This window comes from Crocodylus siamensis, chromosome 3 (assembly GCF_052110815.1).
Source record: "Crocodylus siamensis isolate JL-2025a chromosome 3, ASM5211081v1, whole genome shotgun sequence".
NCBI classification, from domain to species: domain Eukaryota; kingdom Metazoa; phylum Chordata; order Crocodylia; family Crocodylidae; genus Crocodylus; species Crocodylus siamensis.
The window spans coordinates 157,902,145-157,920,160 of record NC_143397.1 but is presented as its reverse complement, the minus strand read 5'-3'; the positions used below and the strand labels follow the sequence as shown (position 1 = coordinate 157,920,160).

Here is an 18,016-nt window from a genome sequence, read left to right as displayed (position 1 = left end):
ACAAAAAGAGAAACAATGTTACACTAAAATAAACTCCACTGTTGTCACACCACACCTGAAAATGGGTTTCTGGAGAAGAAATTAATCTACGACCCCCGGCACACATTGCACTTAAGACATGATTAACCAGTTAATTACCTCTTAAATTGTTACCAAGTGACACCTTAATGTAAATAATGGAGTGATAAAAAGGAATAATTCACAAAAGTTACAAGACACTTTCTGTGCAATAACTTTGTGGCTGGTTCAAAGCCTACAAAGGATGGAGGACGGGATTCACCTCCAAGGAGAATTATTCTGCACTGGTCCGGTCCTACAGGGAGCAAACCAGAAAAGCCAAGGCTGCAACTGAACTCCAACTAGCTTCAAGCATCAAGGACAACAAAAAGTCCTTTTTCAGATATGCAGGGAGCCGGAGGAAAAGCAAGGGCAACGTTGGACCCCTGCTAAACCAGATGGGGCAACTGACAACTGACGCCCAGGAAAAAGCCAACCTATTAAATAGGTACTTTGCGTCAGTCTTTCATCAGTCCCATGGGACGCCCATGCCTGCTATGGGACAGGGAGATCCAGGTGATGGGGATCCCCTACCCTCCATAAATGCTGACCTCGTGAAGGAACACCTTGAGAAGCTGGATACCTTCAAGTCAGCTGGCCCTGACAATCTGCACCCCAGGGTACTCAAGGAGCTGGCGAGCATCATAGCCCAGCCCCTGGCACGGATCTTTGAAAACTCCTGGTGCTCTGGTGTAGTGCCCGAAGACTGGAAGAAGGCCAATGTGGTGCCGATCTTCAAGAAAGGGAGGAGAGTGAATCCAGCTAACTACAGGCCCATTAGCCTGACTTCTATCCTGGGGAAGATCCTAGAAAAGTTTATTAAGCAGGCCATCCTTGATGGACTGGCCCAGGCTAACATTCCAAGGGATAGCCAGCACGGGTTTGTTGCGGGTAGGTCTTGTTTGACCAATCTCATTTCCTTCTATGACCAGGTGACCTATCACCTGGACAAGGGAGAAGAGATTGATGTCATATATCTTGACTTCAAAAAAGCCTTTGATCTGGTATCCCATGATCACCTCTTGGCCAAACTGCCCAGTTGTGGCCTTGGCTCCACCACGATCCGCTGGCTGGGAAACTGGCTCCGTGGTCGGACCCAGGGAGCTGTAATTGATGGCAGTCACTCATCGTGGTGCCCTGTGACCAGTGGGGTCCCTCAAGGCTCTGTCCTGGGACCCATCCTGTTCAACATCTTCATTAATGATGTGGCCATTGGAATCAGGAGTGGACTGGCCAAGTTCGCCGATGTCACCAAACTTTGGGGCAAAGCATCCATGCCAGAAGATAGGCGGGTGATCCAGGCTGACCTGGACAAGCTCAGCAAATGGGCAGATGAGAACCTCATGGTGTTTAACACTGAAAAATGCAAGGTTCTCCACCCTGGGAGGAAAAACCTGCAGCATCCTTATAGGCTCAGCAGTGCTACGTTGGATAGCACTACAGAAGAAAGAGACTTGGGGGCCATCATTGACCACAAGATGAACATGAGCCTGCAATGCGATGCTGCGGCTAGTAAAGCGACCAAAACGCTGGCTTGCATCCATAGATGCTTCTCAAGCAAATCATGGGAAGTCATTCTCCCCTTGTACCCGGCCTTGGTGAGGCCGCAGCTGGAGTACTGCGTCCAGTTTTGGGCTCCACAATTCAAAAAGGATGTGGAGAAGCTTGAGAGAGTCCAGAGGAGAGCCATGCGCATGATCAGAGGTCAGGAAAACAGATCTTACGATGATAGGCCGAGAGACATGGGACTCTTTAGCCTGGAAAAGCGTAGGCTCAGGGGTGATCTGATGGCCACCTATAAGTTTATCAGGGGTGACCACCAGGATCTGGGGGAATGTTTGTTCACCAGAGCGCCCCAAGGGATGACGAGGTCGAACGGTCACAAACTCCTGCCAGACCGTTTCTGGCTGGACATAAGGAAGAATTTCCTTACTGTCTGAGCCCCCAAGGTCTGGAACAGTCTGCCAGCGGAGGTGGTTCAAGCACCTACATTGAACACCTTCAAGAGTAAATTGGATGCTTATCTTGCTGGGATCCTATGACCCCAGCTGACTTCCTGCCCTTTGGGCAGGGGGCTGGACTCAATGATCTCCCGAGGTCCCTTCCAGCCCTAATGTCTATGAAATCTATGAAATCTTGTCATTAAATGAGCATGTAACCAGGCTGCGACTCCTAGCCACTGAGGGCAAACCAGCAGGGTAGCTAGGAACCCTGTCAGCTGATGGGGCTCTCAGACACAGGGGCACAAGATACACAACTATGGCCAGGAGACCCATCAGTCACATGCAGCTTGCTACTTGCCAGTACAGAAGCCCAGGACTGTGACTCCAGGCTTCCCCTGCACTGGGAATAAGGTGTGACAGGATCTGATGCTGGATCCCCATCACTCTGCCTGCCATGCATGGAGCTCCAGCCTAGCTCGTTGCCAGTGGCAGGCACAAACACACCTGGGGTGGACTACAGGGAAGTGGCCAGGGCTGTGCTGCCGTAAGAAGGGTTGGGCTCCTCACTTCTTCCCTGCCATCTGTCCTGAGACACGTGTGCATCTGCTAGCGGAAAAGAGCTGGACCATGGCTCTACGCACCCCAGTGAAGCTATTTTCAGCCCTAGCCCCCAAGCAGCCATATGCCACTGACAGCAGCAGACAAGGGGCTTTCCCAACCAGTTCCTGCCAGTGGCATGCAGCTGCCCAGGTGCCAGAGCCGGCTGCAGGCATCAGCAGCAGTAGTAAGCCCCATACAGCCCTGTAAAGCTACAGGTGGTATGAGCTGGCAAAGGGCTTTTCTAGCTCGCTGCTGCCACCTAGAAAACAAATGAGCACAAGCAGGGGCCAGTCCCTAGTAGATGCATGTTACTGGCTAAAAATTGATAATTTTAGGGGAGTTTAAACCATACCTTAATTAATCAGTATTTACAGCCTAAAAAGGGGACAATATAATGAATTAAAACTTTTCATACCACAATGAAGACTGGACAGCTGAAGGCAGGACTGTCTAAGACCCTGTGCCTTGGGCTGTCTCCAGAGCATGGATCTTGCAGGCTGTATCCAACCCAGAGCATGAGGAAGCAGCAGCAATGGCTGCCACCGCATGCCGTGTGCCACAACTGCACTTCCAGAGGTAGGGCAAGGGGTCCCAGATCCTGCAGCAGGCCATGCCCCCCCAAACTTCTGGAAGCCCAGCAGGCCAGATGTGGCCCAAGGACTTTGTCTGACACCCTTGGCATAAGGAACTAATAATGAGATGCATTACTTACAATTCACCAGTTCATGTTTAGCCAAGTTACTAACAGGAATTTGATAGACTATACAAAGTCAGGTAAAAATCTCATTCCCAGCGGTAATAAAGAAATGTTCATACCACAAAACTGAGCAACTAACTGTGTTGGCTGACATCACAATTCACACTAAAGACTGAATCACTAGTTTGTCACTCAGACGCAACAGTCTGGGATAGAGTTGAGAGAAGAGTGGGAAGCTAATACTGTACCTGCTCTGTCAGTCTTTGGCACAGCTTTCATAATTACTAAACTCAAATAAAAAAATATTCACAGTAGTTGCAGTTGTTGAAGCTCTTTAACTGCTCCAACAGAAACTTTGAATGGCTACAAACCAAAAAACCCCCACACAAACATAAATTAAAATATAAAATCTCCAATCACTGTACCTTTCATTTGATGAGAGAACATGCCTATCTGTTGTGGTCAATGTTAGCCAAGGAAACGTGGAAAACTTCAAACACTTTACTGCTTTATTTACTGTTAAAAAAATAGTAAAAGCTGAAAGGTGCACAGAACTGCAGTGTATTTTTCTTTATAAGAGTTAATGTTACAGCATCTCCCTCATTACTGAAATAGAATCTAATTATAAAATGTGTTTTAAGATTATCCATCTGGACAGCTGATGAGACTTTAGCAGAACAAGAGAAATTTAGGCTCCATCCATATTGGAAAACAAGTTTCAGTAGTTCAGGAATAAAAAAAAAATATTTTAGTAAAATGGCACAGCATTAGTGAAGCAGTATTTCCTTTGCTTCCAGTCTACACTAATCACCTACCATCAACCTATAATCTTGCTCTTCTGCCAAAGCAAGTACATTCCAATACATTAAAATTCTGAGGAGAAAATACACAAATTATTTTTTTAATTCAGCTGGTGCCATCTTATCAGAATTGTAAAGCTATCTTTAAATTAATTTTTCAGTTAGTGTTGCATTCCCAATGAAGGCTAATAACTTGTTAAAGTGTGATCTGCTAGTAGAAGTATGAAAAATTCAAGTTTAACTTGTAAAATTTGATTTTCATCTTGTCATAATATTGGAGGTAGCATTTAAAAAAAGGTAGACACTGAATTTTTCATTACATTATGGACTCTTTTTCAACATCCTAACCATCCTAGATGGTTAATAGAAGAAATGCTGTCAAAGTAGAATTTCTGCTATGCTTCCATATTTAAACCTCTTACCGTCTTGCGGCACTACCAGATGAAAAGGGAAGAAGGAGGACCGGGGAAACTATAGGCCAATTAGTCTTACCTCAATCCTAGGCAAGCTGTTTGAGAGAATTATTCTGGCACACATCCAGGAGGGGCCAGCAGGGGACTGCATGCTTAGGGGCAACCAACATGGGTTCATCAGTGGCAGGTCCTGTCAGACCAACCTGGTGGCCTTTTACAGATCACCAGATCATTAGACGTGGGGGTAGCAGTGGACATAGTCTTCCTGGACTTCCGGAAGGCTTTCGACACTGTCTCTCACCCCGTTCTCATTAAGAAACTGGGGGACTGTGGTGTCGACACCCACACAGTCAAATGGGTCGCCAACTGGCTGGAGGGCCGCACCCAGAGGGTGGTAGTGGATGGGTCCTTCTCAACCTGGAAGGACGTGGGCAGTGGGGCTCCACAGGGCTCGGTCCTCAGGCCCGCACTGGTCAACATCTTCATCAGTGACTTGGACGAGGGGGTAAAAAGCACCCTGTTCAAATTTGCTGATGACACCAAGATGTTGGGGGATGTGGGCACACTAGAAGGAAGCAACAGGCTTCAATCGGACCTAGACAGGTTACAAGGGTGGGCGGATGATAATAGGATGGGATTCAACACAGACAAGTGCAAAGTGATGTACCTGGGGAGGAACAACAAGCACCATACCTACAGGTTGGGGAACTCCTCTCTTGTCAGCTCAGAGGCGGAAAAGGATCTTGGAGTCGTCATTGATTCCAAGATGAACATGGGCCAGCAGTGTGGAGAGGCAGTCAGGAAGGCCAACCGTACCTTGTCATGCATCCACAGATGCATCTCGAGCAGGTCCAAAGAGGTGATCCTCCCCCTCTATGTGATGCTGCTCAGGCCGCAGTTGGAGTACTGCGTCCAGTTCTGGGCGCCGCACTTCAAGAGGGATGTAGACAGCATGGAGAGGGTCCAGAGGAGGGCCACTTGCATGTTCGGGGCAGCGGGGCAGGCCCTATGGGGAGAGGCTATGGGACCTGAACCTGTTCAGCCTCCAAAAGAGAAGGCTGAGGGGGGATCTAGGGGCCTGTTATAAACTAATCAGGTGGGATCAGCAGGCATTGGGGGAGTCCCTGTTCCCCCAAGCACTGCCAGGAGTGACCAGGAATAACGGTCACAAGCTGGCTGAGGGTAGGTTTAGGCTAGATATCAGGAGGCGCTACTTCATGGCCAGGGCAGCTAGGATCTGGAACCAATTTCCAAGAGAAGTGGTGCAGGCTCCTACCCTGGGGGTTTTTAAGAGGAGGTTAGATGAACACCTTGCTGGGGTTGTTTGACCCCAGTACTCTTTCCTGCTGTGGCAGGGGGTCGGACTAGGTGATCTGCTCAGGTCCCTTCCCACCCTAGAAACTATAAAACTATGAAACTATGAATAAACAGCATAATGCTCAATCTTATTTCAGTCCCCAAATCCCATTTTCAGAAAAGACTTTGCAATTTTCAATTTAAATTTCTTAACAGAAAATGGTATTTAAGTTGTTTATGAAATGGGATTCAAGGGATTTCCCTCCCCAAGCAAACCATTACAATATTAATTTTTTAATTACTACTGCTCTAAACTGAGTGAAGTAATCTAGACTTGCTAGGACACCAGTATTTGTAAACTGTTTGTAGGGAAAAGATGGTCTAATAATGCCATGGGGTAAAAACATATATGAAATAATATTTAAGAATGCCTTGCGGATTACAGACATATTACCTAACAATTCTAAAGCAATGCATACCAGCTGATCTTTTGGCAGGTACTTCCAGCTGTTGCAAATGGCTTCTGTTTTGTTGAAAATACCCAGTGATTTTTTCTTCTTGGGGTAAAACTACAAAAAAAAAAAAAAAAAAAAAAGAGACCACATTTTCATTGAGTGCAAATATTGTATTTTTCTGTATTTCCTAAAATACCAAATAATCCAATCCATCTTCACAGTAGAGTTAAAAGCAGTTTGAGAGATCATTGCCTCCAAGTTCTACCAATTTGTATTTTCTAAAAGTCTATTTCTCTGCTGTTTTGTATTCTGCATATATATTAAAACAGACCATACATGGAGGTAATGGAAGAAAAAAGAAAAACCAAAACTGAAAATAAATATTTCTCCACCTACCCAACTCATATAGCCAAAAAATATCTGTTTGTTGCAAGTACGAGTTTCCACTTAGATTGGTACTTTATGGTTAGTATACTTAAGTTACCAAATCAGCTCAACAATGGATAAGAAGCATGTAATATTACATTTATGAAATGTACAAAAACTACATAACCATAAAAATCTAGCAAACATGCATTTTATACACTGAGGACAGGCACAGACATTACACTTTTACTGGTATAAGTGATTGGAAACCAGTCTATACTAATAACAGAAGTTTGGCGCACAAAACTAGTCTATACCCATAACAGAATAAAAGTTTGGCCCACACAGACCGATTTAAAAATGGTGGAACCCAATTTACAATTTGCCCTGACCCCCACCCTCTCCAAAGAGAGAACATGAGTTCTGTTTGCTACCAATCTAAACTATGCTGCTTACAGAAAACTGTAACTCAGACTGATTCCACCTCAGGCTTTTCAGATGTCTGTATCTAGCCTCAATCAGAGAAGCTTAAGCACATCTACCCTGCTTCTGCTTCACATAATTAACCTCTCTCTCTGCCCTAGTAAATGTCATAATTACTGTATTCCTCAAATCCAAGATGACTTCAAATTCAAGACAATATCCCAATAATTATATAAATCACATTTATAAATTTTCCATGAAAAGAATTAAATTACTGGAAAGTCATCTTAAATTCACTCTCTCCACCACTGTGGTGGGAAAAGCAGTTGGGGAAGAGGAGGCAGCAGGGCATGCAGGCGGGAGGACTAGTACCTATAGCTACGTTCCAGACTCCAGGGCAGCTGCTTGCAGCTTCCCCACCACTTGTCAAGAGTAGCCAGGCTCCGACCACTCACCACAGATCCCAGACTGCTCACAACAAGCAACAGAAAGGCTGCACCAGGTCTGCAGACTCTAGCTATTAGGTATTAGTCCCCGCTCTTCCCTCCCCTCCACCTCCCCCTCTGGGGGTGCCATACCAATTAATTGTTTAACTACTGTAATTAAAACAACAGGTTAAATGGATGCTTTTTAAATTGACATTTACAACCCTAACACGTAGCTAGACTCCCAGCCCTTACCTCCGCTACCTGCCTCCTCCCCTTTTTCCCTCCTAGTGCCTGTCTCCCTACCTCTTACTCACCAGTTCCCCTGTCACGTCCCCCTGCTGTCTGCAACCCCAGTGCCAGCCTTCTCCCCCTCTTACCCCACCAAGCCATGGTCTGTCCCCAGTGCCTGCTGCCCTTACCTATTCCTGACTCCCATGCCACATGCCCCCTCACCACCTATCTCCTTTCTAGTACCTACCCAATACTTGCCTTCTGGGGGGCTCTGGCTCCAGCTCCAGGGCAAACACAGCAGCAGCAGCAGCCCTGGCCCCAGCCCAGTCAGGTAGAAGTAGCCACAGCAGCTGCCTGCCCTGTTCCAATACTCAAATCCAAGACAAGGCCTTTTTTCCCCTCTTCTATGTTGATGGGGGGAAAAAAAACTTCATTGTGGATTTGAGTAAATACAGCGATTTTTTTTTTAGAACCCATTTTGTAGAACTATACCATTTACTACATTGATGTATCCTTGAGAGAACAGTCACCTACATCATTTACACCAACCGTTCCTATGTTAATAGCTTGATTTTAAACTTTCTCTATAATTAAAAATCTCCTAACTATTTTGAGAAGAGAAAATCATAGCACTAATAACATAAAAAAACCTAGGTCAAACCCAACATATACTTTATATTAAAACTAGCAATTATTGTAAAACATAGGCATTGTGACATTTAAGGAAAGTTATTTGATTGATTATAGTTTAACAATAAGGAAAAGAGGAAGTTCACTGTATTTAAGACACAGTGGGTGCATCTACACAAGACACTAACTGCACAGATGCCTAATAACACTGTGCAGTAGTATGCCGGGCAAAACCCATGCTAATACGCTACTGCACAAAAAAAAACCACATGTGCTAGTGCTACTATGCAGTAGTGCGAGTTACTGCATCTTGATTTAGTAACTCATTATCCACGTACTGAATTCAATGCATATTATCGAGGGCACTTTAATGACTGTGTAGATGCGCCCAGTAGAAATTTTCTAGTTGAGGAAAATAAGAATCTGTCCAGGGTCTAAAAAATTAAATTCTGTAACCTCAGCCTGTGCCCTAATATTGGTTTCTGTATAATTCCAAGAAGCATGCTCTATGCAGAGGGTACTAGGGCCAGAAAGGCTACAAAATGCCAACCCTTTTCCTCAATTCCATCAGCAGGAAGGGAGTCCAACTGATTAGAAAGCCTGTTGTCTGAAAGAATTGTGCCCAGAAAATTAACAGCAGGGAGGAGGGAACAAAAAAAAAAAAGAGAGAAAGAAGGTAAGTCTACTAAATGAAATTTAAATGGCCACAGTGTCTAATGCATGTAACAATAATCACAACTAAAGACTGAAGACTTTAGAAGTCTGACAGCAATCAAACTATCACTACCTTTGCTCATGCTTTACATACTTTACTATAGCATAAATTTATCTAAAACTTGACAGAAAATAGGCCAAGCTATACTTTTGTTTAGTTTATGATACTCATCCTAGAACAGCATCAGTATTTTATTAGATTAACTGTCACGACAAATCAAAAGCCAATGCTACCACAGTTCAGTAAAAAAGTACCAGACTAGTCAAAATCTACAAGAGAGGCCCAGTCCTTTGACATCCCTCCCTCATCACACAAGTAAGTGCTAGTTTTCTAGCGACATATATTATTCACACTTAAACATCAACAGATGTCAAATGAAAACATGAAATCAAATTGAGATTTTCAACCTAGAAAATCTTTAAAAAAGTAGTGAGTGACTTCACTAAGTTTAGGTTCTCTTTCCATGCACAGCCCCCCCTCAGAATGCAACTCACTAAACTTCACTAACGCATAACTGCCCGTTCTTTCTGATCAAACAGGCTTTCTGCAACCTGGAATCTCTTCGTTTTTTGTTTTAATTGAAGACAAGCAAGTTTCCTGAAGATATAAAATTACCTGGTTGTTCTCCTGAAGGCAAGGGCTGATTTTGATAAGACACCTCTGGATAACTGGAAGGAATTTCTGAAGGAAGTCGAAAGAGTCCATCCAGGATCCCATCAATTACAGCCTGCAGATTTGAATCCACATTAGGACGGAGTTGAGAGAAGAACTCCACTGCACCAATTCCAATCAATTGCTGGATAGCAGATGGATGCTAAATTAGAAACAGGGCTGTCAGTTAACATAAGCCCGAAATGTTTGTACATAAACAAGCTGTCTACTGATCAAAGCACAAGTCTGGGAGAGTCTGAGACCTGTAGTTGCAATTCTGTCATTACTACTTGTGACTGTTCTTCAGAGGCAAGTCTTCTTACCTCCTTTGAGACAAGTATATTAGAAAATGTGTCCCCTTTTCAGCAGCAGTGTAGCCAAAGTGACAACACAAGTCAAGAGCAGATATTTTAACCACTGCATTCTTGTTGCTCACCATATTTATACCTACTTTCAGCTACGCAGTAGGAGTCAGTAAACAAGGCACTGGACTTGGAATCAGTTTCCCAGAGTCCTTTTTCCACCTGTCACTAGCTACCAATGTGTTCTCTGGCAAGTCACTTACCTAGGTATGCTTCTATGATCTAGTTAAAAAGCAGTGAGTGTCTTGCGTGTGTGTGTGCATGTGCATGTGTTTCATTTAATTCAAATATTAGAAATGAATATTTAAAAGCAACTAAAATCACTCCAGATTACAGTACAATTTTGTAATATGATCCAGGTGCCATTTGTTCTTTTTTTGCCAATTGGTATTGTAATAAACATCAATTATTTGCATGTTGGCGAAGTGTACAAGCCACAGGATCTTTCAGACCCATTCACAGTTTTGAAATAATTGGATTGTTTCACTGAATGATAATTGTCTCCAACAATAGTGAACGGAAAGCAATGGGTTCTTGCTGGAAGCCCTGAAAATGACAGAAGCCCATCAGGTTTAGGGGTGCCACTATCACAGCCCTAACTGCAAATGACCTGTTCTTTGCACTTAATGAGAATTGCTTGCATTAACTTTGAGTAAGTGCCTTGCACAATTTCAATCCCCAGGCTACAGATTTAAAATACAGTCTAGGACAGGGGTAGGCAACCCCCAGCATGTATGCCAGAGTGGCATGCACACCTTGGGAAAGGGGCCAGGGCTATATTGCCACAACAAAGATCAGACCCCTCATGGCTCCCCCACCAACAGGCCCAGGCACATCAACATCTTACAAGTTGAGGTTGTGGATTTTTTTGGCACTCTGTCCAAAAATGCAGCTGATCCCTTGTCTAGGATTTTATACCTTCACCAAGTTGCTCAGCAAGTTTAACACCTCCTCTTTCATTGGGACTAGAGGAAAATTGAACCATTCCAGTAGATGTAGGAACAGCAGTTTTTCTTGAACTAGGTCAGCATACAAAATCAGCTGGTGATCTAATTTGCACAAGATATTCTTCAGGCTTCTCTCTCTGATCTCAGCCAGTGGATGACCTTAAAAACAAACAAAAAACAAAACAAGACAAAGGAGCACCCATGGATTAAGCCATCTGAGTACGGTCCCTCCTACCGTCCCGCTCCATTGAATGCTCTTATGGGGCAACTCAGGGCGAAGTTACATGTTGCACTTTGTGAGACAAATAGATAAAAGACCATCAGAGACAGAACTATGACACCAGGCTTCAAGACCTATACCTGTTCTTTCCCCGCACCGGGAAGTCTGGAGATCAGACCCAGAGGTCCAAGGCACTGTCCAGGCTAGGGCAGGTACCGCTCATTTGTTCTGAGTGGAGACATCTAGTGGTCTCCTCCATGGGAATCGAGACCATCTGTCAAATTCCACCTGGCCGTGCCTCAGTTCCACTGAGCACACCAGACCTGTGACGTAGTTTGGTCTAAACGAATGGCTTACCAGCATTTCTGCTTGGCTTTGGTTCCTTTTGTAACTAAGTGTGTATCAAGTGCCACCCCCCCACCACCAAAAGTGGGATATAGTCGTAAGGGCGAATTCCATCACTAAAGAGTGCTGTCATCCATGAGAAGTGATCAGTGGACAATCTTGGGTCGGGGTTAGCTGTTCCCATTAAGCCTTTATTGTAACGAGGAGCCTCCCTGCCTCTTCCTAAGCTCCAGAAGAACACAACTTGGGCAGGTCACTTAAGACAGGAGCACCCACAGAAGAATGCACCTGACACGGTGCTCCCAGCCCTCTCCCAGCACCTCAAGGCTGGGCCACTTCACGCAAGGGCTAACACTGGGCCCCCTCCCTCGCTCCTGTCGGGGCCATTTCATTCTGTCCCCACCAAGCTAACCGAAAACATCAGCACCCCAGTATCCCAGCATTCACCACCCCCAGCACTCCTCCCTGCCCCATAACCAGGCTCCGTGCTGGAGCCTGGGCCCGGGCCTCACCGAGCTTCCGGATGAGCGGAGACAGCTCCATGCCCCGCGCCGCCCGCCCGCGATTCAACCGCCGCGCCGAGCCCACCCCCAGCGCGCTCCGCCCAGCCGGACCGGGCTGAGAAGTAGCGGGCCTCGCGCGAAGGACGCTGGGAACTGCAGTCTAAGCCGCCCCGCCAAGTGGGACACGGAGAGGCGGTAATACAAGGCGCACAGCCCCGTGGGAGCTGTAGTCCAAACCGCACAGCCCCGTGGGAGCTGTAGACCCCGGAAGTGCTTTGCCGCTGAGCTTCCCGCAGGAGGAGGGTATGAGAAGCTTTCTGGCAGAGTGGCGTCACAATGGAGCAGGGACCCGCCTCTTTCCTCCAGGCTGGAGCCGGGCCCTTGAGCAGGGGTTGACCTTCCCGCGAAAGGTGAAGCCTGTGGCCCCCAAAATAAAGCAATCGCAAAAATGAGGCGAACGATGTTTTCTCCTAAGGTTTTGGCTCGTGTCCCTTCTTCCGAGGGGTGGGAAGGGGAGTGTAGTGCTGCAGCTGCGCCACCCGCTTTTGCTGCACCCAAATTTGGCTGCTGTCTTGAGTGTTGCCAGGTGTACAATAATTATTGTACTTGTATGATCATACATCCAAGGGTTGAAATGATCAATCATAGTAAAAGTGTTCAGAAGGTATGATCATTTTTGAGGCAGCTGATCGATGCAACATCTGAGTCTCTGTTTGGGGAGTCTTAATTGACTATAGGACTATTTTTGTGTGTGAAAACGTTTACCCAAAAAAAGGCTTGAAAAAATGTTTATAAAAAGCGCGAAATGTTCCAAGTCAAATTAGCCAAATTAGTTCCAAATCCTCTCGACTGAACAAAATCACACACACGCCGTATGCGGTGCTACAATCAGCAAGTATCGTTCACTAAGCCTGGAGCTTCAAATGCTCCCAAATCCATTGGCAGGCATCATTCGTGCAGACCCAAGCCCAGAGGTCTTGGGGTTCGGGTGCTCCAGCGTTTCCCTTGCCCTTAGCCGGGTGGCCACAGGAGCAAGCTAAGGAGGAGTCATCATTTGCATAAAGTAGGCATGTAGCTAAGATCCTCCCACCAGAAGCTGGCTCCTGGGGGGCTTGTACAGACTCATAGCACGTCCTACAGTGCATTGGACAGGGGTGCTCCACTTCACAGTGCCTTTCAAGTCCACCTCAGTCAGATTAACAGACCAGTGCAGCAACTGTACTTGATCTTAGCCCACAAGAACTTCCCTTTGACTTCCAGGCTTGCCTCCATACTTTATTAATAAGAAATTTTTCAGCTTTGCTGACCTAGTTCTCACACACTCCCTGGAGATGTACAGTGAACAATATAAAGTAAACAAGAAAAAGACTTGTTTGCATACCTATTTGCATATGTTTTCAGTGCATGGTAGTTTTTCAGCAAATATGATCATATTTAAGACCTGGCAACGCTACTCCAGTTACCCCTAGGAAAGTCTCTCTCCTGCTTCACAGCCCTTCAGGCTGCTTCTAGTTCTAGCTCAAAACCTTAACTTGGGTCTGGTCATATGAAGAAACAGCTGGCAGGGAAATCCTGGATGCACATGTGCAGCACTCAAGAAGGGTTAGGTTTTCTTTTCAGAATCAGAGACTATGATTTGCAACTATGCTGAGCCCAGCAGCCTTACCTGAAGGCCTCAGAGAGCTGCAGCCATGACACTCTTGTAGCTGGGAGCCTGGCTGGCAGCTGGAGCTTGGCTCTGGTAGGTTAGGCCCCGGTTTTGGGTGGCATATACGCCACCCCATTTTTTCAGCATGAGTTTTTTTTAACCTGGGATCTCTGGTAGCAGCACAGGGAACACCTGCTTGTGAGGTGTGTGGCACCACATACCACACATCCGCGCTCATCTGGATGCCGCCAATGTTGTTTAGCAAATGAGTGTACCTTTCAGGAAAGGTATCTCTCTTTGTTTCTTCTTGGATCCCAAAATCGATGATACAGTGCTAGGCCCCTAGCATATTTAGACAAGCTTTTGGTTCTGTTTAACTGGAGAAAATCATATAATGATGCACCACACCAGCTGCATTTTCCCCCCTGTTCCCCTGCCCTTTTCAACACCCATGCACCTGTGCAAGCTTTTTTCCCCCACTATGGGAAGAGGTAGAAACCTTGTAACAGCACAGATTCCTGGAGGGTAACGTGATTCTCAAAGCCCAGTGTTAAAGGAAGAGGAGGTAAGGGGGAAGTAATCTTAATAAAATAGACAATGACAAGTCAACAAGACTGCTTATTAGAAAATTAGCATCCACCCATGGATTTGCACTGAAAAAAAAGTAATGCATGTGAATTAAATATAGTTATTTCCGTGAAAACAGGAGAATCACATAACTTCCCAGTTTGCCATTCACTTTTTGAACAGAAGCCTCTACCTTACAAGGATACTCCTTGGAGTACTATCCTACAGAGTGAAAATAATCTGCAGTTATAAGTCTGGTCACCCTTTCAACAACCACTCACTGGCAGTCCATAGACAAGCACAAGCAATTACCAAGCTGCTGCAAACTGTAGCTAGCCTCCTAGTGTTTTGGCATTATTTAGGCCTTTTCTCGATTGCCACAGTAACCCACGTGACTGACTGCCATACTTCTGCCCACAAAAATTGGGTTCTACAAAAATGGGACACAGGTTTTACACAAATTGTGAAATACATCTTACCATGTATATATATATTACCCTTAACCCAAGGCTGGGAAAGTCCTCTGGAGAATTTCAAACTGAGGAAAAGACAACATTTTATGTTACCAACATTAATGAGGTGGCTACTATTTGAACAATAAAGCTGCATCCAGATAAGCACAGACTATTGGTTCCCCAGGGACATCTAACAGCAGGACACCTTGTGCTGCTGCAAGTTATCCCATGCCACATACCCTCTGGAACACGGCAGGTTACCTCAAGTGGGGTAGGGGTAGGGTTACCATACGTTCAAGTTTTCCCGGACTGTATGTCCTGTTTTTGGCCCCCTGTCCTCATGTCCAGGCGGGTTTTTAAAATGCGAGCAAATGTCTGGGTTTTTGCTCTGCCTCTGCTTTTCCCAGGCACAAGCAGCTTGGATGCTTGGGCCTGGGAGCAACGGGCAGGGTGATTGGCTGTCAGGGGCGACGTCCTTTGCGCACGGGCTCCGGCAAATGTGTGTGTATGCGCAGAGCTGCATGGGCAGCAGGGCTGGGGTGGACAGTTGACTGTGAGTCAGGAATGAGGGGCACTGGCAGGGGTCTGGGTCGGGAGTAAGGGGCACCATCAGCGCTGGAGGGGGCAAGGCTGCAGGTCAGAAGTGAGGGGCACCAACAGAGCTGGGGGCGGGGGCTGTGAGTCTTTAGTTGGCACTGGCAGGGCTTGGTAACAGGGGCTTAAGAGTGAGGGGCAAAGGCAGGGCACAGGTATATCACTGCCCACCCATCAGCCTGTGGCACCTGGATACAGATCACCCACAGTTACCTTTATATGTGTGCGTGTAAGTGTATGAGTGTGTGTTTGTGTGGGGGAATCAACAGTTTCTTGTACCTATTTTTAGTTTTTGTATTTGTTTTATGCTTCTGTGTTTGTGTAGTTGCACCCCTGTCTAATAAACCGATATTGCGGACCCCGAGCATTGGTCTTGCTTGTCAAGACAACATCTGGATGTAGCCCAAGTGGTTGTCCTTTCTTCTCTCTCATTCTCCATAGCTGACACATCATAGAACAAGGATGCCAGCATCGACTGAATGTCTGTCTACACTGCATTGGAGAAAAAGAAGCTCAAGAGGTGATTTAATGAATATGATGCCTCTGTCTTGCAGCCCTCTGCTTCTGATATTTCTGTATTTTCATTACAGCAACCCAGGAAAAGGTCCTTCTCTCAATATTCCATGACATAACACATTAAAGAGAACAATGGACATTGGTATTCTTTACCTCCCTTTTGCATAAGGGACAGGCTGTTCTATCAAAATCTCACTGCCCAAGATTCAGAGAATGGTTATGACCCCTCTGCCCTCAAGACACAAATTAATGACCTGGAAAATCCAAACTTGTCTACTTAAAACCCCTTGATTTTAAAGTTTTTAACTATGTACAGTGTTATTTTTGTTCATTATTTTTTATTGCTCAGTCCTTACATGAAACAGTGGTTATATCACTGTACACAGAGGAGAATGACCTTGTTAAACTGGAAAAGTTGTCTGAAATCAAATTAAATTAATTAAGGATTAGTGCCAAGTCATGCACTTAGGATGGAACAATCAAATGCAGAACACAAATTGAGGAATGACTGGCTAGGCTGCAGTACTGCAGAAAAGGAAGGATCTTGGGGTTTATAGGGGAACATACGTTGAAAATCAGTCAGCGATGTACTCTTGTTGCAAAAAAAGGCTAATAGCATTCTGGGTTGTATTAACAGGGTTGTTACAAGTCAAGAGAAGCTTTCCTCCACTGAATTCAGCACTATTGCGGCTTCACCTAGAGTAATGTGTCTAGTTCTGGGCATTGCAGAAAGATTGAAGAAGGAGAAAGTTATTAATGGGCAAATTAGAAAGATTGCAGGGGGTTATGAAATGTAACATACAAGAAAAGCTTGGAAAAACTGGATTATTTTGTCTGAAGAAGAAAATAAAGGGAGATTTGATAACAGTCTTCAAATACCCAAAGACTGTTTTTTCAGAGTATGGTGATACACTGTTCTCTGTGGTAGCAAGGAACAAGACAAGGAGGAAGATTCTGAAAACTACAGCAGGGAAACTTAGGTTGGACATTAGGAAGAACTTTCTTACTATGAGGACAGTGAAGCATTGGAGGAATGGTTTAGACTGGGATGATCCTGCTCTGAGCAGAGGTTAGACTAGATGGCCTCTTGACATCCCTTTCAGCCTTATATTTCTATGTAGTAATCATATTGCCTGACACAAAACATAAATTGTTCATACTTAGCCCTTATCGACAAAGTAGGAGCTCAGAACATTCCCTATGTCTGCACCCATGAGTATTTGCAATGTCATACTGGCCTTCTCTCTGGTTCCTCAGCATTAAGCAAGCTGTCCCACCTCCTCCCTCTACCCATCTGCAAGATTGTCTCTTTGCTCCCACAGTGGCTGTCCAAAACACAAGGCTGATATTTTAGCCTCCAAACTCCACATTAAGCTGTTATTATCTGTCTTTCAGTCTCCAAAATGCACATTTTCCTATCATTCTACAATAACACAGGATACAATCAAGCAGTTCTTTAACTACCCACATGTCCAGTAAAAAACTTCATGTCTAGGGACAGAAATTACACATAAACTGATTTAAGTGATCAGAAACTGGAATAAACCTGTAACAGAACATAAATTCAGTGCACATAAACCCTTTTCAAAATGGCCAAAACTGGCTTAAGATAAACCTGATTGAATATAGTATCAGACTTCACTGATTTGAGTCAAAACAGTTTATGGAACTTCTGTCCCAGACCCCTTCCTCGTTTAAGTTAAACCAGAGTCCTCCAGCGTGTCCTGCAGCCCTGGGCTGGGCTGAGCTGTCTGTTCCAGGAAACAGGCCTGTCCTCGCCCCTCTGTTCTCTAGCCTGATCAAGGAAAGGTGTCCTGGCATGGCCACATTGGATGTGTTCACACATGCAAGCACGTGTGCTTGCAGCAGCTCTAATAGAAGCAATGCAAAAATAAGCCAGGGCTTTTTGTTTCAGCGCACGTGCTTGGGCATGCACTTTGGTGTGAAGCAAATTTGTGCCACTTGGGGCAAAATAACCCTGCCTGACTCCTCCTGGTTCTTTGGCCAGGGGGAGCTAGAGCCTGGGGCCAGCACCTGTGCTGTCCCCAGCCGTATAAAAAGCTGCCCTGTCCTGGTCCCATCAGTACAAAAAGCCACCCTGGCAAGTAGCTCAGGGCTGCTAGCTCTCAGGAGCTTCTGGGGCCCAGCCAATTG

General features: G+C 45.4%; 1 protein-coding gene across 4 annotated transcripts in view; it reads right to left on the bottom strand.

Annotated features, from left to right (window-relative positions):
• Window positions 1–12,237, bottom strand: part of RTTN (rotatin) — a 154,887-nt gene extending 142,650 nt beyond the window's left edge. For 3 of the 4 annotated variants that reach the window (XR_016441379.1, XM_090039589.1, XM_090039590.1), the window contains exons 1-5: window positions 12,092–12,237; window positions 10,986–11,173; window positions 9,670–9,868; window positions 6,286–6,375; window positions 3,723–3,813 (exon numbers count right to left, since the gene is read on the bottom strand). Coding sequence is in view for 3 of the 4 variants with exons in the window: in XM_090039589.1 (XP_089895715.1) it covers window positions 3,723–3,813; window positions 6,286–6,375; window positions 9,670–9,868; window positions 10,986–11,173; window positions 12,092–12,122 (599 nt within the window). In the remaining variant the exon portion in view is untranslated. The remainder of the gene's footprint in view (window positions 1–3,722; window positions 3,814–6,285; window positions 6,376–9,669; window positions 9,869–10,985; window positions 11,174–12,091) is intronic. The other variant, XM_090039592.1, reaches the window with a different exon arrangement.
• Between the last annotated feature and the right edge of the window lie 5,779 nt (window positions 12,238–18,016).